The 27,159-nt window shown below is 39.4% G+C and overlaps 2 protein-coding genes across 3 annotated transcripts; both read left to right on the top strand.

The window, feature by feature from the left end:
• Positions 1 to 2,128: 2,128 nt before the first annotated feature.
• LOC308389861 (14-3-3 protein zeta-like) lies at positions 2,129 to 10,372 on the top strand. 2 transcript variants are annotated; one of them, XM_080871443.1, is made up of 6 exons: positions 2,129 to 2,279; positions 2,763 to 3,173; positions 6,903 to 7,026; positions 7,213 to 7,376; positions 7,480 to 7,575; positions 8,878 to 10,372. In XM_080871443.1, the coding sequence occupies exons 2-6, from the start codon at positions 2,880 to 2,882 to the stop codon at positions 8,941 to 8,943; spliced, it is 744 nt and encodes a 247-aa protein (XP_080727569.1). In that variant the 5' UTR covers positions 2,129 to 2,279; positions 2,763 to 2,879; the 3' UTR covers positions 8,944 to 10,372. The 2 variants fall into 2 exon arrangements, with proteins under 2 accessions (XP_080727569.1, XP_080727570.1); XM_080871444.1 differs by having other exon boundaries at positions 2,144 to 2,269.
• A 1,012-nt stretch (positions 10,373 to 11,384) lies between these two features.
• On the top strand, positions 11,385 to 26,850 carry adam17a (ADAM metallopeptidase domain 17a). Its single transcript, XM_080871692.1, has 19 exons — positions 11,385 to 11,603; positions 11,879 to 12,011; positions 13,278 to 13,411; positions 13,572 to 13,660; positions 14,247 to 14,430; positions 16,715 to 16,845; positions 17,025 to 17,111; positions 17,678 to 17,797; positions 18,174 to 18,318; positions 18,604 to 18,695; positions 19,063 to 19,215; positions 21,640 to 21,839; positions 21,927 to 22,030; positions 22,129 to 22,263; positions 22,581 to 22,708; positions 22,879 to 22,957; positions 23,137 to 23,225; positions 23,349 to 23,408; positions 25,253 to 26,850. The coding sequence occupies exons 1-19, from the start codon at positions 11,498 to 11,500 to the stop codon at positions 25,667 to 25,669; spliced, it is 2,586 nt and encodes an 861-aa protein (XP_080727818.1). The 5' UTR covers positions 11,385 to 11,497; the 3' UTR covers positions 25,670 to 26,850.
• Positions 26,851 to 27,159: the final 309 nt, after the last annotated feature.

Here is a 27,159-nt window from a genome sequence, read left to right on the forward strand (position 1 = left end):
AGGAAAATCCCAAATATTTGGCCAATAGAGGGGATTTAATTAGTGTCTTTTAGCAGAACAAAAAAACAATGTTACCAGACTTTCATTCAAAACACACAATTGCTTAACAATGGAAAAAAAATGCACACATAAGTGTTTGTAATGTGTCACTCGGACACATTAAACTAAGCTGTCATGTAGTTTTGTAATAGTCTGTAGTTAAAGTGAGGTAGCAATTCTTGACACCAGCACTTGCCAGAATTGGGTTTGGTCTGAAATTTACCCGTTAAAACCTGAAATATGAAATAATTGCTAGAAATATTTGAAAATGGGGAGTTTATTGAACCATCTGACAAATTTGTTTTAAAAAATGAATTCAATTTTAATATACATATATGACTTAATTATATCATGTTTGTTATATCTGGCATTTAAAAAAAAGAGATCACACTGATGATGTAGAAGTCTAAAAAACTGTATGTATCAAATATGATAAGCTTCTATGTTATAGTTTGACATGAAAGTGATGAAGGAAATGCAAAGCAGTACACTGTTTCTTGAAGCCCCTGTGGGCGATGCAACAGGTTACCAATTTTTTTTTTCTTCCTATAGTGCCAAATCACAACAGGAGGCACTGCAAGGCACATTATATTAAAAGGTAAAGGCCCTTCAATAATACAGATAAAACCTCAACAACCAGACCCCCACTTGGTTACAGTGAGTAGGAAAAACTCCCATTTTACAGAAAGAAACCTCTGGCAGAACCAGGATCAGGGAGGGGCAGTCATCTGCCTCAGCCAGTTGGGGGTGGGGGGAGGGAGACGGGACAAGGGTTACTGCTGACATACAGTTCACCCTGGCTTAAAAGCTCAGTTATCTAGAAGCTGGAAATTAGTTTAAAAAAAGAAAAAAAAAGAAAAAAGAAACGTCTTTTGTTGAAGGCTTTAAACACCTTTAATTTTGCTGTTTAGTTCGGCATTGTAAAATGGAGGTTCATGAGATTTTCACTATAATTTGGAGCTGGTCTTAAGTGGTCAATTGGGAAACTGAAGTTTTGACATGTTACTGCTTGTCAAACATACAAGAAATCAAATCAACTAATACAAAGTAAGTAAGGAAAGTCATTTTTGACAGACAATTTGCACTGCAAGCCCAGCCCAGATACAAAATTAGAAGTATCAGGTAAACTACAGATCATAGTCATTTTTTAAGTGTCAGGGAAACTGAGAGAGAGAGAGCGAGCTGTTATCTGTTGTTATCAGCTGTCATACAGGTTTTAGATGAGAGCAGCCTCACAAGGTTTTCAACACATTACGTAAGCCCACTCAGCCTATTCTGTATTGTCCTCGACATCAAAAGCAAAGACACCTTTGCACTGTATCTTTGTATTATTGTATAATAATTAATGCGGTCATAAAAGTGTAATCCCATTTACTTCAGTCAAAAGCTGATCACTTTCTTTTACCATGTGAAAGCAACAACTTTATTTAGTTGCTGCAGAATAATCTCTTCCATTGTTAGAGGGCATTACTGGGAGTTTTAAAGATGATATTTAAATCATTTAAATCAATCCTGGTGACAGTTGAAGTAGCTTAAATCCAGGCAAAAAAGCAGAATGAAAATCAAAATAAACAAGGCTGCTGACTTGTCTTCATATGTGAAAGTGGATTCAGCATTGCTATTTGATTAACTGACATACTTATGCCTGGATTTAAAGCCTACTGGATTTAAAGCTGGATAGATTTCAACACAGAAATTAGCCACAGTAATTAAAATGTGCAGATATCGACTCAAGTTCTCAAGTGATTTCTTTAAAATAAGAAAGAACCAATGAAATATTATCCAAAACACTTAAAAAGGCAAATTTCTAGTCATGAAAAAAAGCCAGAACCACACCCGCCTACAGTGCCCACAGCTTGTGGAAGGCAAGGGCGTGATTGGATAAGCATCACCATGGCAATGCGATGACGTCTTCATCCCTTGGTCTCATTGGAGGAAACCCCGTGGGCCTCAGTCTCTGCAGCGTTCCGCTCAACCAAACTACCACCATAAGCCCGCCTTTTCCCCCCGCGCTAAACAGCTACAGGTTTACAGAGCTTACTATTCCTGTCAATCAAATGCGAGACGGACTTATGATTGGAGAGTCAACACTCAGATGACTTCCCCCCCCCACACCCCCCTTTATTTTAGCAGTTCAGTTGGGTTTTTTCTGCTGCCACCGCCGTTCTTCTCCTTTCTAGTCACTATCTCATAACGGAGCATTTTGGGGAGAAAATTTAGACTTCATTAGGTCAGCAACAGTGAGTATTTATTTTTTTCCTGGAAAATATACGGTTAGTGGTGGATTGCTTTAGTGACACGTTGTGGGTACGTTTAGGCTTTTCTGGAACTAGTGACTTTTTTTTCATAATGAAAGGAGTGGCCGTTGTAGCCAGCTAGTTCTTTTGCTAACTCGCTAGCTAGGTGCAGCAGACAGCTTTGTGGCGGGTTCAATTGTGAGACGGGCTTGCCAGTAGATCTCCTACTTCCGATGCTCGCAGCAAACCGCAGCTTTAAAAGAACCGTATAGCGAGATCAAGTGTCTTTACTGTTAACACTACAGGTTACTTATGTTTGGGATCGGAAATTTCTGTACGCTAAAGCGATTTAACGCGTTCAGTTTGGAAAAATTGTGCTATTTTAAACCCGTTTTTACGCCCCGTTACGGTTATCGTTGGGATATCTTGTCCTCCAGTTGTATATTGATATGTCCCATCGTACTAATTGTTAACGTCTTTCCGCAGCTTGTGGGGATTGCCACAGTCCATCCCATCCTACGGCCATTCTAAAGCGTAACAGTCCTCGACTGTCACTCACCTTCCCGGGATTTCTCATTTCTCGCTTCAATAAATATATAAACTATGGCTAAAACGGATCTTATCCAGAAAGCCAAGCTGGCAGAGCAGGCTGAGCGCTACGACGACATGGCAGAATGTATGAAGGCTGTTACAGAGATGGGAGAGGAGCTGTCAAACGAGGAGAGGAACCTGCTGTCCGTCGCCTACAAAAACGTGGTTGGGGCGAGGCGGTCCTCATGGAGGGTGATATCCAGCATCGGACTGAAGACCGAGGGTTGCGAAAAGAAGCAGCAGATGGTCAAAGAATATCGCGAGAAAGTGGAATCAGAACTGGATGAAATCTGCAGATGTGTTTTGGTAAAGTGTATATATATATATTTTTAATTGTACTTATTTTTTTTTTCTTTAAATCGCGCAGCATAGCGCATGTTGCTTATATGTGAGATGGAGACCACAGTCTTGGAATATGTACTCTGGAAGCTAAGCTGTAATGTCTTATTGCTGACTAAATTATAATTATTGTAACCAACTTTAGTTAGTGGTGACTAAAACTGCAGCGTTTCTTTTTTTAGAATCTACGTTTGCTCTTGAGGGGAGTGGCAAATGCTTGATGTGTTTTGTTGTAAGGAGAGATTTCCACAAGATTTTTTTTTCTTTTAAGAATGCACTTAATTAAGCAAATAGACTTTTTACCTGAGATCTAAATATGATACGCACACACATTTTAATTTTGCATTTTAAAATTTTTTATTTTTTTTTTTTAAATTGAATTCAATGCTCTTTCCTGTAAGTTGTCCTGTAAATATGGACTCTAAAACCAGTGGGGACAAGGAAGTATTATGTTGTCCTCCCACTGTTCCTGTCTTTTGGGAATCTGGATTTCAAACAATGGGCTTAAACTTGTGAGGGTGTGCTGTAACTGAGGAAAGGTCAGATTAGCTGCACCAAAAAGGTGTGTCTAAATGGGTAAAGGCTTAACCTAGGAAATGCACTGCATGTATGCTGTAGATGATAGTCAGTGTAGTCTATAATATTATTGGTGCCATTTATACATGCAGAAATGCCTCACTCTTCCTCAAGTTCAGCTTGATTGGTTTAAAAAAAAAAAAAAAAAAAAAAAAGTCATCCTTTGTTGTGCAGATCCACCTATTAAAACCAGTCCAATTAAATACCTTCTCAGACTTTGCTTGCTGCATTTCAAGGCTTATCATTACAAAGTTGCTGGAGTATGCTTTACTACTTAACCCAATGCTACATCACAGATTGGTTCTTTACATTGTTTCTAGCTGGCCTTGATAATGGATTAGAGGGGATCAAAGTGAAACCTTAGTTATAAGATTGAAATAATTTTTCTGAGCTGATGCCTTTTTCAAATGTGTTGCAAAGACGTAGAAAGCATTCATTTTCCACCATCTTCCATGCGTGTTCATGAGGATGTGCGCTTGCATGGCAGTGACTCAGCTTTCAGCTTTCTCCCTACTGAGTCTTGACTGAGGGTCTGTCAGCAGAGAAGGGCGTGTCAGTGCTCATGCCTTAACTTGTCTGCTGAAGCCTTACAAGTTGGTAATGCACCCACAAAGAAGAGCAAAGACGGCAATAGACGAGTAAGCTGCTTATGTGCCGCCTTATTTGATTTCCTGCACAGTGACAAGTGCTAGACTTTTCACTGTGCAGACAGCAGAGGTGTGGAGATGCTTTGCTCCGGTTTTCACGCATGTGCATTTAGAGCTTTAAAACACAACTATAGGCTTGTCAGCTGAGCAGATGCAGGCTATTGAAAAGTTTTAAACCCTAAATTGTACACAGTCTAAAAAAATTAAAGCCTTCAGCAAAACTCTTAATTTCCAGCGTAGGCATCTTTGATATTCTAAAGGGAGGACACAGACACATTGCGTTATTCTGCCTGATTAACCTTTGCTATGTAAAAAGTAAAGGAAACACCCTGCAGCTAATAGTGAAATGATAAGGGATCCGCCCATACTCTGAAAGCACATCAATTCACATTAAAAATGTGAAGACACTTGCACAGTTGGGATTAAATGTAACAACACCATGCTGTGTGTGTGTGTGTGTGAGCACTGGTGACTGAAATCAGAGCTTTGTGTGAAAGCTCTGAAGGGAAATGCACTCCTCTTCTTGTCTATTGTGTAGAATATGCAATGAAAGAGGAACGCTTAGCACTTGTGTGTTTCAGCTGAGCGTGTTTGGAAATGGCGGGTATGGACCTTTTTGTTTGAAAACGGTTTAAATTTGTAAAACGGAAGTTGTAGGTAAAATTGATGTTTGTCTGCAGAGTATCAAGCTTTTCATTTAGTCAAACAGTTAATCTGCACTTTCAATCGGTTAAGCCATGTGAGTTTCACTGACAGATTAGCCAAAGTAATCCTCTGTACATATCCACTCAAAGATGAATGACTTAGCCTAGCTTAATCATCACGAAGTTGGGGAAAATACTGTTAGGTGACCGAAACGTAACAGTTGATAGTAATTTAACTTGGAAATAGAATCTAGTAGCTAAATGCAATATTTGCACAAAGCAAGGCAATTGGTAAATGGAAAAATACGCAAATACAAATTTAAAACTAACAGTTTAAAAAGCTAAAAATAAAGTTTTAAGTAAAATGTAAGCAAAATGGCTAGATGTGGTTGGTAAGACTTTCTACATTGGTCTTTGTTGCAGATGGATGGTAAAAAGGAGTCATTTATGTCTTAAGTAACTAGTTATTTACTCAAAACTGCAAAAAGTAGTTTGCAAGTACAGTTTTTAAAGCTTAAGATGGTTTTACAACCAAAGCTTATTGCTCTAGGCAAGTAGTAAGTTAAAGAACTTTGGCTTTATTTATAAAAAAAACCCATACGAAATTAGAAAGGAGAAGGTAGCTGTAAACTAGCCACTGAGCATCAGGGCTCGCGTTTCCTTCTCTCGCAAACTTGATTCAATTTCAGGCAGATTCTGAATTTGCCAGCTAGAGATGGACAGCATTTTCTTTCTTTCTCCTTTTTTTTTTTTTTTTTTTTTTTTTTAAATGAGTATGCAGTATGCACATGGAGCAAGTATGGGTCTTTTCTGAACTTTGTGGTTTCAAGTAGTAATTATGGGAATGATCCATTGCAGCCAGAGCTTCTGTTTCCCTAGACTTTGCTCATGGAATTTCTGTGGGGATTGTGGTATATGGGGGAAAAAAATCAAAAATTTTATACCGTTAAACCATTACCGTATACCTCTCAGCACTAGTCGGGATGGAGTTTGTTTAGGCATAACATGCAGGTGGAGAAATGATCAGCTTGTAGTTTCTGCTGTTACCCCAGTATGTTATGTATAGCCCACACAAATGGTTAACTTATGTTAATGTGGGTTGTATGTAGCTTTTTATTTTTATTGAAAGAAATAAACTTTGGGCACCTGATTGTATATCTTACCATAACTATATCAGATGTAGTTATCATCTAAACTGTTCAAATTCAGATGAGGTGGATTTAATTAGTTTTCTTAGTTTTCTTTGTTATCTGTGCAAAGATGCTCATTGTTAGTCTTTACTGCATGTGCTAAAATTGGGGGGGGGGGTGCAAATGGACCATTGTAATGGGAGTATTGTAAAAACATAGTACCTTATAAAATATCTGAGAAAATCTCTAGCCTATAAGCAATGCCATGGCTGTTTCAAAATGGCAATAACGGCAGTGTCAGCAATAAGATGTGAAACCATGCTGCACAGTCCTTGCACAAAATGCAAGTATCTGGGGCAGCTGGGGACACACCAGAGGCCTGGCCTGGTTCTGTGCAATTTGGAGCAACTTCAGCTGAAATTACCACAAAGTAAAATGATCCTTCAAAATGACAGTGTGAGCATATGCACTTGACTCCTGATGGATACAGAATGTACTCGTAAAGAGCAAAGGCAGGAGAGCTTTCTAATGGATGTAGGCCAGCATGACACTTGGATGAACCATTGCTCATCCAGTGGTGTTGAATGTTGCAGTCCTCATCTTTTAACTTGGGGCTCAATAAATAATATTCATACTGAAGTTTTGCTGTTCAGTATTTGGTCTGTAAACTTGAAATTAATCTCACATTTATTTTCACAGAAACTGCTGGAGGACCATCTAATTAAAAATGCTTCAAATTCGGAGAGCAAAGTCTTCTATCTAAAGATGAAGGGTGACTACTATAGATACCTTGCTGAAGTTGCCAGTGGAGAAAACAAAACAAGTGAGTTAACATCAGTACTACAGTTATTTTATTCTCACACTAGCATTTGTAAGTTTTCATTTATTTAAGTTTACAGTTTTGCTTCCTGCTGAAAGTGGAGTGTAGTCTTTAAGTTGAACAATTTCTGTTCAATGGATTTGTTTGGGAACTTTGATAATTACACAAATGATTTATTTTTTCCTTTAGATACCATTGAAAGCTCACAGCAAGCATACCAGGAAGCATTTAACATCAGCAAGGCTGAAATGGAACCCACACATCCCATTCGTTTGGGCTTGGCACTTAACTTCTCGGTCTTCTTCTATGAGATCCTGAACTCCCCAGAAAAAGCCTGTGAATTGGCCAAACAGGTACAGACTTTAATAGTAATCTGACAACTAATTGAGGTCTTAAGTTGTAAACAGCTGGAAATGGATCAGTTCTAAGTGTTGCTGTTTATCTTTGCACTTGCAGGCATTTGATGATGCTATTGCAGAGCTCGACAATCTACAAGAGGAGTCCTACAAAGACAGCACTCTTATCATGCAGCTCCTCAGAGATAACCTGACAGTGAGTGCTTTACTCTTTTGACATAAAACAGTTTTCACTGAACCGAATGTATCATAGTTGTTTCAGTGTCATGAACCTGATGTTCAGCCACACCTAAAATATTGCTGGGCAGTATTTTTAATTTCTAATTCAAGTTTCAAGCAAGAAGAAGGGGAATTTTTTTTTTTTTTTCTTTTTTTTTTTTTTTTGTGTGTATCACTGTGGTTGTTGGTTTTGTGACTTTGGTGCTTTTTAAACCACAAAACTGATGTGTTAAACACTAAGTCGCACCAAGGCAAGGTAATATGTTAGCGCTGGTTAAGCTCCTATTACTCCTACAGTAGTAAGTTTTTTTTTTTTTTTTTTTTTTTTCTTCCTCCTTCCCTGTACAGGAGACATCTTATATGTTGCTTAAAGATGTATATCATATATTGCCATTGAATCGTGTGCACTGACCCTTACAAAGAGTTACAAACATCTGGGGAAAAGACACACAACCTGCAAAAATTAGAAATGTAAACTTTTCCTTTAAAGAAAATTGACAAAGTATGATCACAACTAGTAAGGATGTCTTAAAGCAGTGCTGTCACTCAGTTTGCAGTTTCAGTGATAACCCAGACTGTTAATTTGCATCGAGATACCCATAAAACAACTTTGCTTGGGCAGCTGCCTTTTTTTTTTTTTTTTTTTTTTTTTTTTTTTTTTTTTTTTTCCCCAGTGTCCCACCCCAATGTATGACAAGGAGTGTTGTAATTTAATTTTTTTTTTTTTTAAGGTTTGTTTGGAAAAAACAATCAATACTTAGCCACAAACATTTAAATACCATTACTCTTTATCCCAAGTGACAAATCTGCAGTGTACAGATCCTTTTTGATGAAAGATGCAAGCATAAGCATGAATCGGCTATTTCTGCACATGCACAGACTTCCTGTGGTTATCCAGCCAGTCTGTGTGCTGAGGGGAAGAAGGCTTTCTGTCACTTGACAAGTCAGTGTAGCAAAGGCCAGAGCATGACTTGTCTTTGGCTTATGTATGTTGTGTGACATTGAGGTTATAAAGTCACGATTACTTTTAATTGGCTTAAAAGAAACATGTCATTCTTCAAAACCGTATCCCTTCATGATAAAATGGCTGAGACTGTCAGGTTGCGTGTTCGGATAAGTGTTGGACCCCACCCAATCAATTAAAAATGCCTTTTAACAGTGTCCCTGTTTTTTAGTGTGTACAATACAGTAAATTTTCATTAAATTGATCATAATCTGTGAATGAATCTGGATATTTGCCTGTCTTAAATCTCTCTGTCTCTCTCTCCCCCTCCCATAGTTATGGACATCAGACAGCGCCACTGAAGAGGGAGAGGGAGAAGAGGGCTCCAAGCCATCGAACTAAGAAGCCCAAGCCCATGCTGCTGGGGTTGACTCCAAAAAATAAAAGGAAAAAAAACAACAACTTTTTATACATCCTTCATTCCTTAAAATGCTCCACTTAAACATTCTACCATGAAAACATTGCTGAAAACGGTTGTGTATTAATATGGGGGGGAGAAACGACAAAAACACACACTTGATTTGGACACAAGAGAGAACCCTCCATTCCTGTACTTTGTGGTCTCAGCCATCCCCTTTGTGTGCAGTTTACCGTGAATGCTAGCTCAACATGATATCAGATTCCCTACCTCAATTAGAGGCAAAACAACTGGAAAGCTAAACTTCATAAAATGGTTGTATTTTGTTCCAATAACAAATATTACACACATACTAATTTCCTTGTATATCTTACTGTAGTACACCTGTCGCTACATAGCAGTTTTAATTTTTTTGGCCTTTTTATTTTGATACACCCAGTGAAGAAAGGACAGGAAAGCGGGGGCAGAGAGAGGGGAAGACATGCGTCAAAGGGTTGTGGGTCAGATTCGAACCCGGGCCGGCCGCTCTCAGACTTATGGCATGTGGTCGCCTGCTCGACACACTGAGCTAAACCGGCGCCCAGCAACAGGTTTAACTTCCCTCACTTTGTCCTGGGTCTGATGAAGCATTTATACTTGGTGGGTAATAGTGGGCCTCGTGTGATCAAATTCAGGGACATGCTTGTCTCTTAAACCTTGTGGTGTTGATACACTTCCTAAATATAATAAGTTGTTAATGCGCATCACTTCCTTTAAACCTCTCTGGTGTGGCGAGTTCGAGAACAGCGCTCAGAGGCAGCCAGCTTGTGGATGTCGAGGACTCTGATGTCCATGCACTAGACCCCGATGGACAGCTGGTTGAATTTCAGTGAACTTGTCTTTTCATCACTCATACACCGTGATGAGACTTGAAGTTTCCTGTAATGTCCTTAATGCATCACTGTCTTGATACTTGATGTCCACTGGGAACTAGTTGGACTTTGTTTATTTTCTCTCGTTGTAAATTTCACGTCACAGAAGGAAAACCAGACTGAGATGTGGATGTTGAAGTAGATGTTCACACTCCAGTCTGTTATATTCTGATTTATTTATAATGTCAGTCCTCCTCATCCTCCAGCAGAGAGGCCACCTTGATCTTCTGGGTCTTGTGCATCTTCAGACTGACATGGGAAACTGCTGTAACACAAACCTGTCCAAATGTCAAGTTTATCCATTTCCAATGCAAGTTTGTACACATCCTAGAAAGGGTGAAATGTTAGTCTGTCCAGTGATTGTCACTAGAGATTTGGACCACTATTTTGCTATTCATTCAGTTGTAGACACCCCCCCCCCCCCCCAGAAGCCTTGTTGAACAGTCTGTTGAATCTGTATGTATCGGCTATGTTAACATAAATAAAACCTTTTATAAACCAAGTTCAGCCTTTGCCCTTTTCTTTTTTTTTTTTTTTTAACTTGGTGCTTATAAACAAAAGGAAAAATGAGGAATTTTTAACTGTACTTAAAACTCCCTGTAGGATTAAATCAATAAAAAGCGAACTTGAGATGACTCAAACAGTGAATTATGACATTAAATTTGCATTTACAATTGACATTTTCCACATTTGATATGGGTTAAATGTTTACCTTTACTGCAATAAAACTTAAGCTAGCAATATTGATCTCCGCATTAGCACAGCTTGAGGTAAAATGCTTTAACAAACACTGGTGGAAAATACAGATGAAACATGAATATATTTGAAATGAAAATGTTTTGTCCCAGTGAGTTAAGTGCAATACATGACAACATATTGGCATAGAGGAAAACCTGAGATGTTTTCGATGTGTGAGAAACTTAGAATAGTGGATGTAATGGAGGACATGCAGAGAGGGTTGGCATGTCAGAAGAGGATGCTAGGGAGTGAGATGGAGGCAGATAATTTTCTGTGGCGACCCCTAAAGGGAGCAGCAGTATGTACATTTGTTCATACTCCGATTTGAAGGTAAACTCGGGATGACCTGGGCTTGTAATTTGGTGTGTTCAGTTTTATTTTGGTTATAGTTTCACTATTGGTTTTAGTTTTCAGTCACGGAGAGGATTTCTTTTTCTCGGATGCAAGATGTACTTTACTCAAGTGGTATAAATACACACTGAGGAGTATGATAAGACGATCTCAGTCATATATCAACAACTCCTCATGCTTATGTTTACGGAATTGAGATTTTCTGTGTATTTAAAATTTTAAATGCAAAATGGCATTTACATTATTTCTATAGGTTTATTTATAAACTACAGATTATATATATATATATATATATATATATATATATATATATATATATATATATATATATCTCAAAATCAAGCGTTTTATCTAATGTCGTACATCAGTTTTGCTCTTCATGTGTCTGACGTCATTCGTCACTCCTTTCCAACGGCACATTAGCTTTTAGCGGATGTTTTCCATTCGGTGGACTTCCGGGTAGCTTAGCTAGCTGTCGAAACAAACGGATTATTTACCCCCGACAATGACAGCACATGTATAGAGAGCTCTGCTTAAAATGGAGAGCATACTTTTATTTACCCTTCTGGCTCCTTGCTGGGTAAACGCTGCAATTAAGCCAATGACTGCTACCGATGGGGACCACGAAGACCACCCCGAGTTTGGTAAGAAGCTAATTTAGCAATTCAGCCTAAGCAGAAGTTAGTTTACGGTAACATTAAAGCTATCTTCTGGATAATTTTGGTAAATAATAAATACTTTAAAGCAATGCCACTTATATTTTCTCGATTTTAGATATGTTATAACTTATTAACTCACGAAATCCCGAACAGTTGTTAATTGCGAGCACAGGGGCGTTTTCACATGTGCAGACTTTTGTAAATGAACGAACTCAGTATGTCCTCGGTCTTATGTGACAGTTTTCCCCTTCATATTCCAGATTCTCTGAACTCAGTCCTGTCAGATTATGAGGTGCTGCCTTTGTCAGGCCTCCAGTTGCACTCTCTGAGGAAGAGGGACGTCCACACCCAGTCCCACCTTGAGCGTCTGGTGAGCTTCAGAGCCCTGCACAGGTACAACAATGAGCTCTTTTAAGCGATGTTGTTGAGTCGCTTCACTTTTCCTTTAGGTTTGTGTTAAAACAAAGACCCCTATAGCTGTGCACATGAGGTAAAAATCTTGATCAAATCTATGAGCAGATTTCCACTGTGATATTATACATTGGTTTTGGAGTAATGAGGACCTGGTAAAACATCTCTAACGTGTTTGACATGTTTTTTTTTTTTTTTTTATCAGTCTCTTTAGAAACACAAATTTGTGTTTGTGGCTCAGAGATTATAACACTGATCTGCTGTTGTCTCACTAGTCACTATATTCTAATAATAATAATGATCACAATCAGTGGCACAATCAGGTCTCCAAGTGTTACAGAGAGGGTAAAAATTAATCTCATAGGAGCTTTGTTTTCTTTAAGCCATTTTTCTTGCACTTTCCTGATAATTCTTTCCTGATTTTCTCAAAGCATGCTTTGTTTTTCTTTCGTTTAGTCTTAACTGGGCTGCTTTTTTGCCCGAAGCACTCAGAACCTTTTCTTTTATTGGTGAATCCTACATGTGCATTACTGCCATCATTGCCAAATAGCAGTAATGGCAGAAACTGTGTAAGTCTTGGAAAAAGCTAAATGTTTTGCGTTTTACCTTTTAGAAACTGTTAAAAATCCACACAGCCATGGCTCAGTACAAACCTAATAGACTGTTGTGGCTGTTATAGACTGTTTTGTAAGAAGTGTTATTTGTAAAAAGAAAAGGCTCAGTTGAAGCGGTGAGTTCGTGCCTAGTTCCCTTTGTCTTGAAAGGGGAACAAGAAAGGTTTCAGTTTTGTTAGTTTTGTTAAATCCTCTCACGTCAAAAATAATTGAGATGACAATTCTAAATTTACACAAACTGTAAAATCGAAATGTGCCCAAAGACTATTTTTTTGCCTGCTCTATTTAATAATTGCAATTTATATTTACTAGCAAACTCCTGTGCGAGGTGTTTGGTGCTCAATTGAACTGTCAAATGTACAAATATATACAATTGTGGGATTTTTATAGAATATTTGTATATGCTATATAGATGTTGGCCCTCACACTGGATGTTCTACAGTGTTCCAATCTAGGAGGAGATACAGACACATACACACCGTGACACCAAAGTATCGAACCGAACCGTGAATTTTGTGTATCGTTGCACCCGTAGTGAATACTATGTCTGCTAAACCCAGTTTGATGTCTCACACAGGACCAAACAGCCATTTATTAGTTAAGTAAAATATGTTATCTTCTTTTCCAAATCCAGACATTTCAAACTTTACTTGACCACAAACACAGACCTTTTCACGGACAACTTCCAAGCTGTGTTTGTTGACAAACACGGGATGAAGGAAAATTATGATGTTCACCTCCAAAACTATTTCACTGGCCATGTTGTTGGTGAGTGAATGAAAAAAAAACATATTTTCAGAATATAATTTTTCCAGTCTTTCATTTTAGAAGAGTTACAGTTTATATGTGGAAATCAAGCAAATTTTTATATATCTGAAGTAAATCCATATTTATTAAATGTTACTAATAATTTGTTTTATGTTCACAGGGGAGGAGAATTCGCGTGTGCAGGCACACATAGACGGAGATGAGTTTTCTGCTCACATTCTGACTGATGAAGCAGAGTACAATGTAGAGGTATGCATCTGTATACCTGCTGTCTCCGTGCCAAAATAGAGGGAGAATTTAAATTCAGTATTTTTCTTTGTAAGACGCTTAACCTTAGCTGTTTCACATCATCAAGCCCGCACTCCTGAAGCATGTAACGGCAGCAATAACAAAACCAATACAAAACCCCAAAATCTATATGTATACAACAACTGAGTACAACGTGCTGGGCTTGCTTGCTGAGATATCATAAAATATTACCAGTATAGAGCTTACCTATAGTGTCAGTTGAAAAAGATGCTAGATTAGTAGAAAGTGAGGCAGCTAAATAATCGATGCCTTGTAGAAATGAGCTTATTTTGTGTGATTAAAAATGCCCAATATCTGTTCTAATTATTCACAACTAACATGTGAAACTACACAGAAGTAAACGATACAGTGCATTTTTCATATTGTGTAAATCTGACACACCTGCCAGTCCATTCCCACCACACCACTACCCTTACTGTCTTTTTTTCTCCAGCTATCAATACTCACGTTTCATCAAGCTCTGTGATTTTTTTCTCTCTAATACCAGCTCTTTCTTTCTCTCTTTAAAAAATTTATAAAAATGCAGCCCCTGTGGAGATTTACCGATTCCCCAACTGATGGGAGGTTGCTGGTTTATCGCTCAGAAGATGTCAAGAATCTGAGCCGCATTGCTTCTCCAAAAGTGTGTGGCTACGTCAACGCTGAGCCCCTTTTGCCACAGAATACCAGAGGGGACTGGGAAGGGCAGGAGAGGGTGGACCAGGAAGAGGGTGAGCTGTGCTTTTTAACTCTCTTGAAGTGGTGAATCTCGCAAATCTGTGCAGATATTTGTGCTGTTACAGCGTGGGCTCTGTGCTGGTGTGGATTATAGGAGTAGGTGAAAAAGAGTAGGAGGATAGCAAATGTTTAAGGTGGAGAGAAGGAAAGAGGAGCCTGTAGTGAGACAAAGGAGGTGGGTGTTGGATTCAGTCACTTTAATACAAGCCTTTCTATCTCCATCCTGTGTTATGCACATACACACTGATCACAAGTAGGCATTATGTAAAAACCAAATGCCTCTTCATTCTTTTGTGCTGCTTTGGAAATGTAAAGAATATAACAGCGCGATGTGCCAGAGGAAATGTATGCAACAGCTCTCACTGGTTCCTGGTTGAAAATGCTCTTTGGGGAAATGAGCTGAGGTGAAGGTTCGTATGGAGGAGGAGGCATTAAAATTCATGGATGCTCCTCTGCCCAATGAGCGGACTCTGAGTCGTCACTGGTCTCCCACTGCTTGTTGTGGAGGACAGTGAAGCGCACACCCACACTTTTGAATAGTGTCGAGTGTACTGTGTGATGTAATGCCCCAAAGGATGTCTTCCTGTTTTCCTTTTCTGTAATGCATTATTTAGGGTGTGTGAGTCTCACTTAAACATTTCTAGGTAGAATATTCAGATTTTTATGACGAACATACTGTGACCGTTACACGGTAAAATGACTTTGCACATGCATTCGAATAATTTATTTATTTATTTTTAAATTGTATTAATCGTCATTCTTTCCTAAAGGATTTGCTGTTGATTTTATCTTGGGTAGTAGGTTGTAGATTTTTAGTCTATTAAAAGCACAGATTTATAATGAAGGATCGCCTTAGTTTATATGGAGGGCTGCAAGAGCCAAAATGAGTTAAATAAATTATATATTAATATGAATTGTAACATTTAATGTGTAAGTAATTAAATATTATTTTATTTAAAAAATGTAAAAGATTGTTTATGTATTTATTTTAAATTTTAATTAAATATTGACTCATATTTAATTAATTATCTAATGATGTGTGTTGTTGCCAACTTAGTCATCCAGATGAGGAAATCCCCAAAAGTTGGTTTTGTTCATCTGGATTTTATCAAAGTGACAAAACGTTCGTTCCACTGAAAGCGCTACGTCCAGGTGAACAGAACCAACTTTTGGATGTTTAATGATGTGATTGTTTAATTTATTTTTGCACTCATGGCCCTCCACCTTTTATAGAAGAGTTTTTTTTAAAGCTGGGTGATGTAGGGCTCTTTGCACAATCAGAGGAATTGTGCAAAGAGCCCCTTAAAATAACCCCCAAAACCCTTAAAAATAACCCAAAAAATAAAATAAATAAATGAATAAAATAAAGCCATCTTCTGTTTAGTTTGAAAATCCTTGCAGCAAGAGAACTTTGTTTCCTTCGTGTCTAAACACATATTTGGCTTATATTTGAAGGACCCTGCTGAGAAACATGATTAATTGAATATTGACAATGAATGCAGGGGCAGCAGACTGGTGCAGCGGTTAGCACTGTTACCTCACAGCATGAAGGTTCTGGTTCTGTGCCCGTGTGGGTCGTCTGTCTTCTTCACACAGTCCAAAAACATGCATATTAGTTTAGCTGTTGATTCTAAATTGTCCGTAGTTGTGAGTGTGAGCGCGAATGGTTGTTTGTGTGTCTGTGTTAATGTTGTTGTAAACCGCCAACCTGTCAGGGGTGTACCTCGTGATGGCTAGGTTGCGACCTTAAATTGGAAAAGTGAGTGGGTAGATGGATTAATGCTAGACTTTTAATAAAGGAAGAACAAAGCAACTTAAGCGGACTAAAAATAAATAACTGAGTATATCATGAATACCTACGCTTAAGGTAGGTGATGGAGCCCAACACTGTATGATCTGCGCATTAAATTACCTTGTGTTTACAGTGGCTTTGTTCCTCCCTGTAAAGTACACCTCATCCACATTTATTGTGCTGTTAAACCTCTATAATAAGGCTAAATCTGCTATTTAAATCTGGCCTGAACAGAGGTAGAGCTTAATCAGATCACAGCCAAGCAAAAAAAGAGAAGTCATGTTACTATATCTGAAAATGAGGACAATTAACAATGGGATATTGGAGCGTGGCCTCATTGTCCAGCATCTTTATGTACTTTGTACTTAATCTGTCTTACCTGAGACTTATCTGGTGAGGCAATGCTACAAAAAAAGATTCTACTTTTCTGAATCTTTTGCTTGTACTTATTCTTCCTCTCTGCTTCTGTTGCTTCGTCCTGGCAGAATACCACCACAGAGAGAAGAGACAAGTTCACGATCACAAGAAGAATACCTGTCCCCTGTTGCTGGTTGCAGACTACCGCTTCTACAGACACATGGGCCGCAAAGAAGAGAGCATTACTCTGAACTACCTGGTCTGATTTTCTAATGTGTTATTATACATGTATATTTCAGCAGAATAACTTTTGTCACATTTTGTTTCCCGTTGAAAGAGTAATTGTAAATAAAGCCAGCAGGAATTTTGTTGTTTGCATATTCAGGTGTGTCAAAATGCTTTATTTGTATGTCTGATTATTTACTTTTCCTATCCCAGATTGAGCTAATTGATCGAGTTGACGATATTTATAGAAACACAACATGGAGTAAGGAATTTAAAAACTATGGGGTCCAGATCCATCAGGTGTGTACGTGGCTGTGTGTCATAACATTACAGTACTGTCAAATATTGACATTTTGATCCACTTGTGTCAGTCGGTGCTGCTCCCAGCCTCACGATGGCTGATGTTTTATATTGCGTCACTCCGGAAATGAGGCTGAGAATAACGCTGCCCCCTCAGTGGCTTTGAGAAGTGCATTTTTAGGAGAAACTGGAAGCTTTTGTGCATTCCTCGTTGGGTAATTTAATTTGTTCCACTGGCTTTGGGAATGAATAGAAACACTGTTTGTCACACTATGAACTCAGTGCGTTCTCACTGAAAAGATATGCATTCATTTAGCTGCTTAATGACTAATTTTCTTCACAATAAATGTCAAGAGGAACTTGAACTGTGTCACATTTAACCCCCAGTAAGGGTCTGAAAGGGAACGCCCAACACATTGCTCTTATTACTTTAATAGCTTTTCAGATAAAATGTTCCACGTAGCACTTATTATTAGCATTACACTTAGGGGCATGGCTTTAATTTAAATTTTGTATTACTCAGAAATGACACTTACTGAAATTGTGTCTTTGGTTACTATTCGCAGATCATTATTAACAAGGAGCCTACAAAGCCTCCCCCTAACCAGCCCAACTGGGTCCATTACAACATGGAGGACAGCCCTGTAAAAGGAAAGGAGGTCTGGGACGTGAAGAGACTTCTGGAGGTACAAAAGCAAGAAAACCAAAGTGTATAGATACACAAAGTTCAAAGGGGCCTTTTCAGGCAAAACTGACTGGATTCATATTTCCAAGATTAGTTTTGGAAATCATTCAGTTCAACTCAATCAGGTTGTTTAATCCATTTACACAAATGCATAAAAATAGTGAGTTCAAGTAGCTGAGCACAGGTTTGTTTGAGGTAATATGGTAAATAAGTTGAGTGCATCATGTAAAATGTCCTGGTATAAGATAAATATTGTTCCAAATCAAAGAGTTTTACACAGAGCTCAGTTTCTGAATGTCCAATATTTTTGTATTGCCATTGAAAAATAATTAGGATTTACAGAAATGGTGACAAATAAGAATGCTCTTGTCCTGCAGCAATTCAGCTCGGATATTGCTGACAATGCCTCTAGTGTGTGTCTGGCCCACCTGTTTACATACCAGGACTTTGATGAGGGGACACTGGGTCTGGCGTATGTGGCCCCCTCCAAACCTCAGGCTCTAGGTGGACTCTGCCCAAAACGTAAGATCACTTTTTGATTATTTGCATGGAGGATTTTTCTAATGTCATTTTGAAAGCCTAACTTTTAGCGTTTCCCTGTTAGGACAATTAGCTCCATTAAAATTTACTGCACTGGCACAGCTCTTGACCAGATGGACAAACTATGATTTCTACTCTGTGAAGCTAAAAACAAAAAGAAAAACGAGCCATAATATTGAAAAGAAACCAAACAAAAAGCCATGTGTTGGAGGCTTTTTTTAGAACAAACAAAAAAAGGTACTGACACTTTCCTTTGTAATTTTCTAGCTTACTATCCATCTCATTCTTCAAAGAAGCCGAGTTATCTCAACACAGGCCTGACAAGCACCAAGAACTACGGCAAAACCATCCTCACAAAGGTCTGTTTCGTCTCATTTCTTTAGTCATAATTTCAGAATAAAACGAGTTGCTGGGTGCAGTTCAGCCAAGATGTTACGCAACATGTCAGTCTGCCAAGCTGAGGTTCTAGGTAGAGCAGACACACCTTTTTGTGTGGGTGTGATGAGTATCGATGTCAAGTCAGGCTGCATTTTGACACCCCAAGTAGCGTTATGCTCCACGCTCATCTGCAAAACGCTTACTGTTATAAATATAATGTGCAAAACTTAACTATGTAATTATAACTTTTACCTTTATTTTAAACAGAATGGATTTTAGATTCTAGATTTATTCTTAGGTAGCTTAAAAATTAAGCATTAAAAATTAATGTTGTTTTTGTCTCATCAGGAGGCGGATTTGGTAACTACTCATGAGCTGGGCCATAACTTTGGAGCAGAGCATGATCCTGATAATATACCGTACTGTGCCCCCAGTGATGACCAGGGGGGGAAGTTTGTCATGTACCCTATTGCTGTGAGTGGAGATCATGTCAACAACAAGGTAACTATCCATTCATGTAATATAAAAACATATATGCTTGGTAAGCCTGACATCATTAGCTATTTCCAGGGTTCAGATGCTTCTTCACTTCCCAAAGTAAACACAGTGAAGCAACACTGAGAGTTAAATAGTCCAGGTTCTTTCAGCTACAGTATCATGATCAATGTGTCTGTCGTCCAAGGTGTTACAATAAAGTTTAACATCCAGGTATCCATGAAAAAGCAGCCTTAGAAATGATCGAGAAGCTAGTTAGCTAGTTTCCACCTAAAGAGGAGATGCCATGTTATGATTAAAGAGAGAAAAAACAAAACTACACTGTACATCTTTGCACACTAAACATAAAAAACTAAATGTCAATGACCTTTGGAGGATTAGTGAAATTGCGCTACTTGAAATAAAGTTGAGACCTAAACACCAGGAAGATGAAGGAGGAGGGTTAAACTGTTCTTCGTGAAAGTCCATGTTGACACAGAGACAAATACAGTCACATACCAGGAAGAGAGAACGTCTGCAATGACCCACAATGTTAGTCATTAATACATAGTTGTGTGAATTAGTATTACTCACTATGAATAAGACCTGATCCTAAGCTTAATTAAATCTTGACCCAACAATACTTCAGCTGTGCTTGTAGTTCAGCTACTACTTGATTTTCTTTGATCAAAAAGTTGTGGGAATGGACAAACTATTGGTTATAAGTGATTGGCATCATCTTTTTGTGCAACTCTGTGGTGAAATCAAACGGTGTACAGTGTGAGAGGTCAGAACAGCAAGTCCACAACAGAAACAGAATTATTATCGTTTTGATTACTTTCATTTGGACTTTTTGTTTTTCATTTGGTTAAGTTTCAGTAAGTTTCCAGAGTGAGTTTGCTCGTTTCAGTTATCGTTGAAAATGTTTCGTTTCCATCCATCCATCCATCTTCATCCGCTTTATCCGGAGCCGGGTCGCGGGGGCAGCAGCCTAAGCAAAGAGGCCCAGACCTCCCTCTCCCCAGCCACCTCCTCCAGCTCATCCGGGGGAACACCAAGGCGTTCCCAGGCCAGCCGAGAGATATAATCTCTCCAGCGTGTCCTGGGTCTGCCCCGGGGCCTCCTCCCGGTGGGACACGCCTGGAACACCTCACCCAGGAGGCGCCCAGGGGGCATCCTTGTCAGATGCCCGAACCACCTCAGCTGGCTCCTTTCGATGTGGAGCAGCAGCTGCTCTACTCTGAGCCCCTCCCGGATGGCCGAACCTCTCACCCTATCTCTAAGGGAGAGGCCAGCCACCCTTCGGAGGAAGCTCATTTCCGCCGCTTGTATCCGCGATCTCGTTCTTTCGGTCACTACCCACAGCTCGTGGCCATAGGTGAGGGTAGGGACGTAGATCGACCGGTAAATTGAGAGCTTCGCTTTTACACTCAGCTCCCTCTTCACCACGACGGACCGGTGCAGCGTCCGCATTACTGCAGCCGCAGCCCCAATCCGTCTGTCGATCTCCGGCTCCCTTCTCCCATCACTCGCGAACAAGACCCCGAGATACTTGAACTCCTCCACTTGGGGCAGGAACTCATCCCCGACCCGGAGTGGGCACTCCACCCTTTTCCGGCTGAGAACCATGGCCTTTTGTTTCGTTTCCATTTAGTTTTTATTTGTTTCAGTTTTAGTCTGTAATGTTATTATTGTATCGATGGATTATGCCAGAGGCAAGGTTTAGGAAAATCAGTTTCAGCTTTACATTTTAAACACAGAACTTGTAGAAAGCAGTCGACTTAAAGTCCCCTTTTGTTACAGCCAAACAAATAAAAATCTGACCAGTTTTAATTATTTTCGAAAGTCTAGTTTTTATTTTAGTTAGCTAAAATGTCACATTTTGTTTTAGTTAACCATAATAACCTTGCCAACAAGTTGTACTTGAGGGGGCAGATCAATCAAATTTACAGCAGGTAGCATTGTTTATTTATTTTTTTAAATAGGCTATGATGCCGTTTAGTTTGAATAGACTGCTGCATACCAGGATATATGTCTGCAAGATGAGCTGAGATGATACAGAATGTGATGGGCAGAATGGATGGCAGCTTCTGGTTGTGCAGAAGGTGGGATAACTGAGTCACAGTTGTTCCTGTGAAATTAACAACACACGCAAAATCTTATGCGCTTCCTCCATCATTGGCCTTATGATTTCTGCAGCTTCACATCAACCACGTTAGGTGTTTGAGGAGAAGCATAAAACAAGATAATTGCATAAACTGTTAAACCTTTTGAGATTCAGGTTTGGAAAATTTAGAGGCAAGTGATTTGCGTATGTCATTATTTCAGCGTTAAAGATTCATGACTATTCTTTGTCACATCACCTTTAATCACACACACAAAATAACAGTAAAAATTTAGTCCTCTTTAACCTGTTACAGATTAATTCTTATCTTCTTGTTTTTCCTCAAGCATTTCTCCAACTGCAGCAAGGCTTCTGTAGAGAAGACATTAAGTCACAAGGCACCGCTGTGCTTCAAAGAGAGGAACAGCAAAGTCTGTGGAAACTCCAGAGTGGAGAATGGGGAAGATTGCGACCCTGGGCTTCTCCACCTCAATGATGACCCCTGCTGCACCTCCAATTGCAAGTTCAAAAGTCATGCAAAGTGCAGGTATGAAATCCAAAAGATGGATCTATAAGGAATTTTTTTGAAAAACAACAATCGAATCAAATGTTGGATTAATTGATTTCTTTACAGTGACAGAAACAGCCCTTGCTGCAAGAACTGCACTTATGCAAAGAGAGGAACAGTGTGCCAGGAGCCCATCAATGCTACCTGTAAAGGCAAATCAGTCTGCACAGGTGATCGCCTCCTGCTGGTGTAACACGAGAACTGCAGCAGTTATTCAACCCTGCCTATTAAAAAACTAGATAAATTAACCCTTTTCTTCACATAACAGGTAACAGCAGTGAATGCCCACCTCCTGAAAATGCTGCTGACAAAACAGTGTGTGTTGACAAAGGCCTGTGTCGCAATGGAGAGTGTGTGCCCTTCTGTGAGGCTGAGCTGAACCTTCAGCCTTGCGCTTGCAATGGTGATTTTTATTTCTTTCAACAACATTTGAAAATGTCTGAGATTTGCTGAATAAGCCTGGAGACTCTCACTGATTATAGAGGTAATCAGATGGAGGAGTATCTAGACAAGCAAAAATCAATGAGTTTGGAAAGAAATGACAAGATCACAGATGAATTTTTCTTTTTTGGATTTACAGCTGGAAGTAACATATTAAGAATAAAAGGGACTGTTTGAATAAGCTTGGATATTCTTTCAATATATCCAGGATATAAATGAATAACAGTTCTCAATATTTTTTTAAATGCTTCTTGTGTTGATCGTCTCTTCTGCTTCCAGATACTGAGCACTCCTGTAAAGTGTGCTGCAGGAGTAAAAATGGCACCTGCTCTCCCTACTCTAAAGGTGGCAACTTTCTATTCCTTCGCAAAGGAAAACCCTGCACCGTGGGCTTCTGTGATGAAGGCGTGAGTTACCAAACCTTTATACTTCTCTGCTCTGCAATCAAGAAACCTGCTGATCCTATCATATTTCTGTATTTCTGAACTACAGTAGTGCTGACAAAACTGTGTCAGCGTTACAACATTTTGGAGATATTATTTTTATTTCAATGTCAACTTTGTTTTCGGTCATAAAGGGAAAGTGCATGAAGCAGGTACAGGATGTGATTGAGAGGCTGTGGGACTTTATTGACAAGCTGGACATAAACACATTTGGTAAGTCGGCGTTAAAAAGTGTGTGAAAATGCTTCCAGATACAATAAAACTCTGAATAATTGTGATATTGTTTTAATGTTTATGACTGTAGTAGCTTAGCTTAGTCAAATTCAAAGTTTTTCTTCTTCTTCTCCTCTTTTGTGTGTTTATCACTATCCTCCACCTCATCACCACATCAGGGAAGTTCTTGGCTGATAACATAGTGGGCTCAGTCGTGGTGTTTTCCCTCATCTTCTGGATTCCTCTCAGTATCCTGGTTCACTGTGTGGTAAGAAGCTGCTGAATATCCATTTGCACTGATCCCCATTGTCTTCAGTGTACAATGAGCAGCTGATATTTGCATCATTAGCACTATGCTTATGCTGTCCTTTTCTGTTACCTCTATCTTTAGGACAAGCGACTCGACCAGCAGTATGAGGAGAACACAAAGTCATTTTATTATCCTCCAAATGTAAGTTCTTCAACTTTCCAGTGCTCACACACGCTGATCCTGTGCACCACCGTTGCTCTCTTGCACCAGACTAACCAAACTAATCCAGTTCCATATTGCTTCTTAAAAACTGACCTCTTTAATCAAGCAGGGAGAAGAAACAGGAAGGACTGTAACTGAGGATCAGGGATTGGCCTTTTTTCATTGCAAATGAGAAATTAAGACATAAATTCAAAACTGCAGTGTAACATTTAAAGTTCAAAGTATTGCTTATATCTTATGCTGGAGCATACGGCAACCCCCTCATTGCCAGAAAACAAGATCTGTTTTTAGCTCCTCTTCTTTCCAGCTGACTTTCCTCTGATTGGCTGAGCCTTTTAAACAGAAGGTTTAACCAAAAGTCTTGTGTGTCTGCTGCTGATTTTCCTTCTCTGATCATCCTGCAGCACCAAGAGTAAAAGGAAACATGATGAAATTAGCATTTAGAGCATCTTAAGCCTGAGCTTTTAGTTCATAGGGAGCCTGGCCATGTTTTATATGTGCTTCCCACATTGAAACGGTATATGTGTGACAAAAGATGAGAAAAATCAAAATAGGCCAACTTTAAAATTTGCTAACAGTTATGGTTTTTGTTGCTGAGCTGGGAAATTGTGGTTTTACCTTTAATATCATTATTTGATGTTGGAAAAGGCTAGTGGTAAACCAGCCCAGACCTGGAAAAATAAAAGGGTAAGAATGAGAATCAGAAGACTCTCTTTAAATTGTATAAACCAGTGGTCAGATAATCCACAAGCAATGGCCTCACTGTCACTGCTGGGTTTTCTGAATGACCTGTCCATCACTCTTTGCCTTGGAACTGCAGCAGATGGTGGAAATTTGTAGTAGAGCTCCCGCCATAGGTGAGTGTGTGTGCGACGGCTTGGTGTTGCAATGCGTTGCCATTGAGTCCATGACGGTGCATGGTCAGTGGCCCACGTTTGGGATACTCTTGCAGTCACTTACTGCTTGATGGTAATCACTGATCCAGCTGCACATTTGCAGCCCCTCGAACTCGTCTTCATCTGACAAATAAAGCGAGGGAGGCTCGCACAGCTTCATGTGACTGAACAGCTGTGGAGCAGCAGATCAGGAATTGCCTCAAGTAAGCAAGATTGCACTTTTGGAGTATTCAAACATCGAGACGACCAAACGGGTTTCACATTGTTGTCGTTCGTGAAATTGGATGCAGTGTGTGTCGACATTTTTCAGTTTTTAGTTGCTCTTCAAAGCCAAAACAAGAAGCGTTTAGGTGACTGTTTTTATTTTTTGTTTAGTGGCTGTGTGCACTGTGTGAGGTCCTTCTTTGGGTTTGATTGGAGGGAGAAGAAAAAGACTGGGGGGTACATTCCTCTTAAGACCTTTCTTGCAGACATTTTGACTTGTTAGAGCATTTTTAAGCGCTCGCACAAATGATCAAATTAATGATGGCTTAGTTCCATTTAGGTTTGCTTTTAAATCCTGCAGCTGAACCAATGTGTTTAATATCAGGGTGCTGGTAACCCTAAATGGATTGCAGTCATAATTAATAAATCACATTTGCCTGACACTTCAAAATGGCCAAAGGCAGAAAGGTTTTTGTTTTTACTCATTCCCACCTTAAGATATTGGGTGTGTTATAAGAGTAGATAGGAGCTACTTAAAGGTAGCGCAATCAGCAACATGAGGTTATTATTATAAAACATATGTTGGGGAGTTAAACTGTAAAGTTCTGGGATACATGTGATGCTCTGAATTAAACAGAATGTAGTAAAAAGGGAATGGGTGCCACCTCAGTCACACACAGCTGTGACTTGCCTCCGTCCTCACATGCTGTTCTCCCTCTTCAGAATCAAGACGTGCTGAGCAACCTCGAGTCAGCATCCGTGCGCATCGTCAAGCCTCTTCAGCCTCCCTCCTCCTCCGGCGGCCGGACCGTGCCCTTCATCCATCAACAACAGCCTCAGCCGCAGAGCCAGGTCCGGGCCACACTCGCAACCAACACCAGTACCCCGGCCCCCGATCTGAACTCCGGCCCCACCCCGGACAGCGCAGGGGGGCTGCGGATGGCCACCATCCAGGAGGACACCAGCAGCGGCTCTCACCTGGGAGAGGAGGGCCTGCTGGAAGATTTCACAACCGCAGGAGCCTGCTCGTCGGCTACGAAATCCTCCTTCGAGGATCTGACCGAACAGAACCTACCAGCCAAGGACCGACGGCGCCTTAAGAGGCAGGAACGCATTGATACTAAAGAGACAGAGTGCTGAGAGAGGAAAAACAAAAAACAAGTGCGTTTGCACAAGCGTCCTGATATTTGTTTTGTTTTTTTTAGGGAACACGAACAAATGTGCAGCATCATATGCTTTTCTTTCTTATTGCAACCGGTATTAAAGCGTAACATATCTTTCTCAGATCTTAGTGCTCTAAAAGTGTTTATTCAGTCACATGAAATTAGATTGAGCCACTGAACAAATACAACACAGGAAGTCTCAAAGCCCTCTAACACTAAATCCAAATAAGTTCATGTTTTTGTGCCTTTTTCACTAAGGTATCTATTTCCATGGCCATTTGAAGCTTTTGAGTGTCTGTGGAAATAAACCTGCCAGTTCTTTAAACAATGTTCATTTTGTTTAACCTAATGGCTAAATGTGTTTCTGACAATGCAAATATTGGTCAGGAACAAAAAGAGATTATATTAAATATTTAACTGTAATCCCTGCAGATTGAAAATGATTACACAAATACTTATTCGTAGGTTTATTATGTGTTATATGGTAAGTAACCGTAACATTTCTTGCTCCAAACAGCGCCTAGAAGCAGAACAAACCTTAGCAGTACGATGCAGAATTCTCTATATTAATGTTGTAAGTGTAACTATTTTTCAGTAAAGGAAACATTTACTGGAAGTGCAAACAACACATAAAGGAGGAGTTGGTCTAGAAGTATTTAAACATCACTGGAGAATTGAAGTTTACATGCTTACACATTCTGTCTCATCAGCTGTTTCTTTGAGGTACTGTGTAAGTAGCATTATTGTGTTATTTGGTAGGTGGAGCTTAAAGTGGGGAGAAGTAATATCAGCTTTGCTAAAGCTTCAGTATTGTGATGTTTGAACCTGTAGAAAACAATATGGTGCTTTTTTAGATTTTGTGACCAACTATCCCACGGTGACTCTCATCTATATACAATTCCCAGCAGCAGACAACTCCAACATTCTGTATTTAATATTTGAATATATATTTTTTAATTTTCTGTCTGTGTGCCAAGGTGAGCTATGCACCTGTTTATTGTTACCTGCTGTGTCTCATGTTAAGAAAACATGTATGGTCAAAATAAAAACACTAGCTTTTAGTGTACAGGATGGATGTGAATGTTAGTGAACAAAACAGGCCTGCTGTATATCAGATGATGTGTATATTCTTAATGTTTTTATGCTTACAAAACTCTACTCAAGTTTCTTTTAAAGTTTTTGCTTGCATTTCCTACACAAATGTCAAAATAATAAAAAATCTTTGTGCACTGATACATGGTCTCACATTTTTATCTATTCAGCTGCTGTGTGATGCACACCAGTGGTCCTCACTGCGCAATGTTAAAAGAAAGGCTTCATTTTTATCAGCTGGTTTTCACATAGGCCAAACATCTCTAAGGATATTTCTCCATTGTCTATAAATACATGTCAACAACATGTAGCAACAACTACTACTGATTCATACATGTCCATCACTTTGGATGAGTGCATGTTTTTTTGCACACT

This window comes from Rhamphochromis sp. 'chilingali' (genome assembly GCF_963969265.1).
Source record: "Rhamphochromis sp. 'chilingali' genome assembly, chromosome: 21".
Taxonomy (NCBI): domain Eukaryota; kingdom Metazoa; phylum Chordata; class Actinopteri; order Cichliformes; family Cichlidae; genus Rhamphochromis; species Rhamphochromis sp. 'chilingali'.

Excerpts from the sequence above, each read along its gene's own strand:
- LOC308389861 (XM_080871443.1), top strand. The coding sequence starts at position 2,880 with ATGGCTAAAACGGATCTTATCCAGAAAGCCAAGCTGGCAGAGCAGGCT. Across the intron at positions 7,377-7,479 it reads CCTGTGAATTGGCCAAACAG|GCATTTGATGATGCTATTGC; the intron begins GTACAGACTTTA and ends TTGCACTTGCAG. Across the intron at positions 7,576-8,877 it reads TCCTCAGAGATAACCTGACA|TTATGGACATCAGACAGCGC; the intron begins GTGAGTGCTTTA and ends CCCCTCCCATAG.
- adam17a (XM_080871692.1), top strand. The coding sequence starts at position 11,498 with ATGGAGAGCATACTTTTATTTACCCTTCTGGCTCCTTGCTGGGTAAAC. Across the intron at positions 22,958-23,136 it reads GCTGGACATAAACACATTTG|GGAAGTTCTTGGCTGATAAC; the intron begins GTAAGTCGGCGT and ends TCACCACATCAG. Across the intron at positions 23,226-23,348 it reads GTATCCTGGTTCACTGTGTG|GACAAGCGACTCGACCAGCA; the intron begins GTAAGAAGCTGC and ends CTCTATCTTTAG.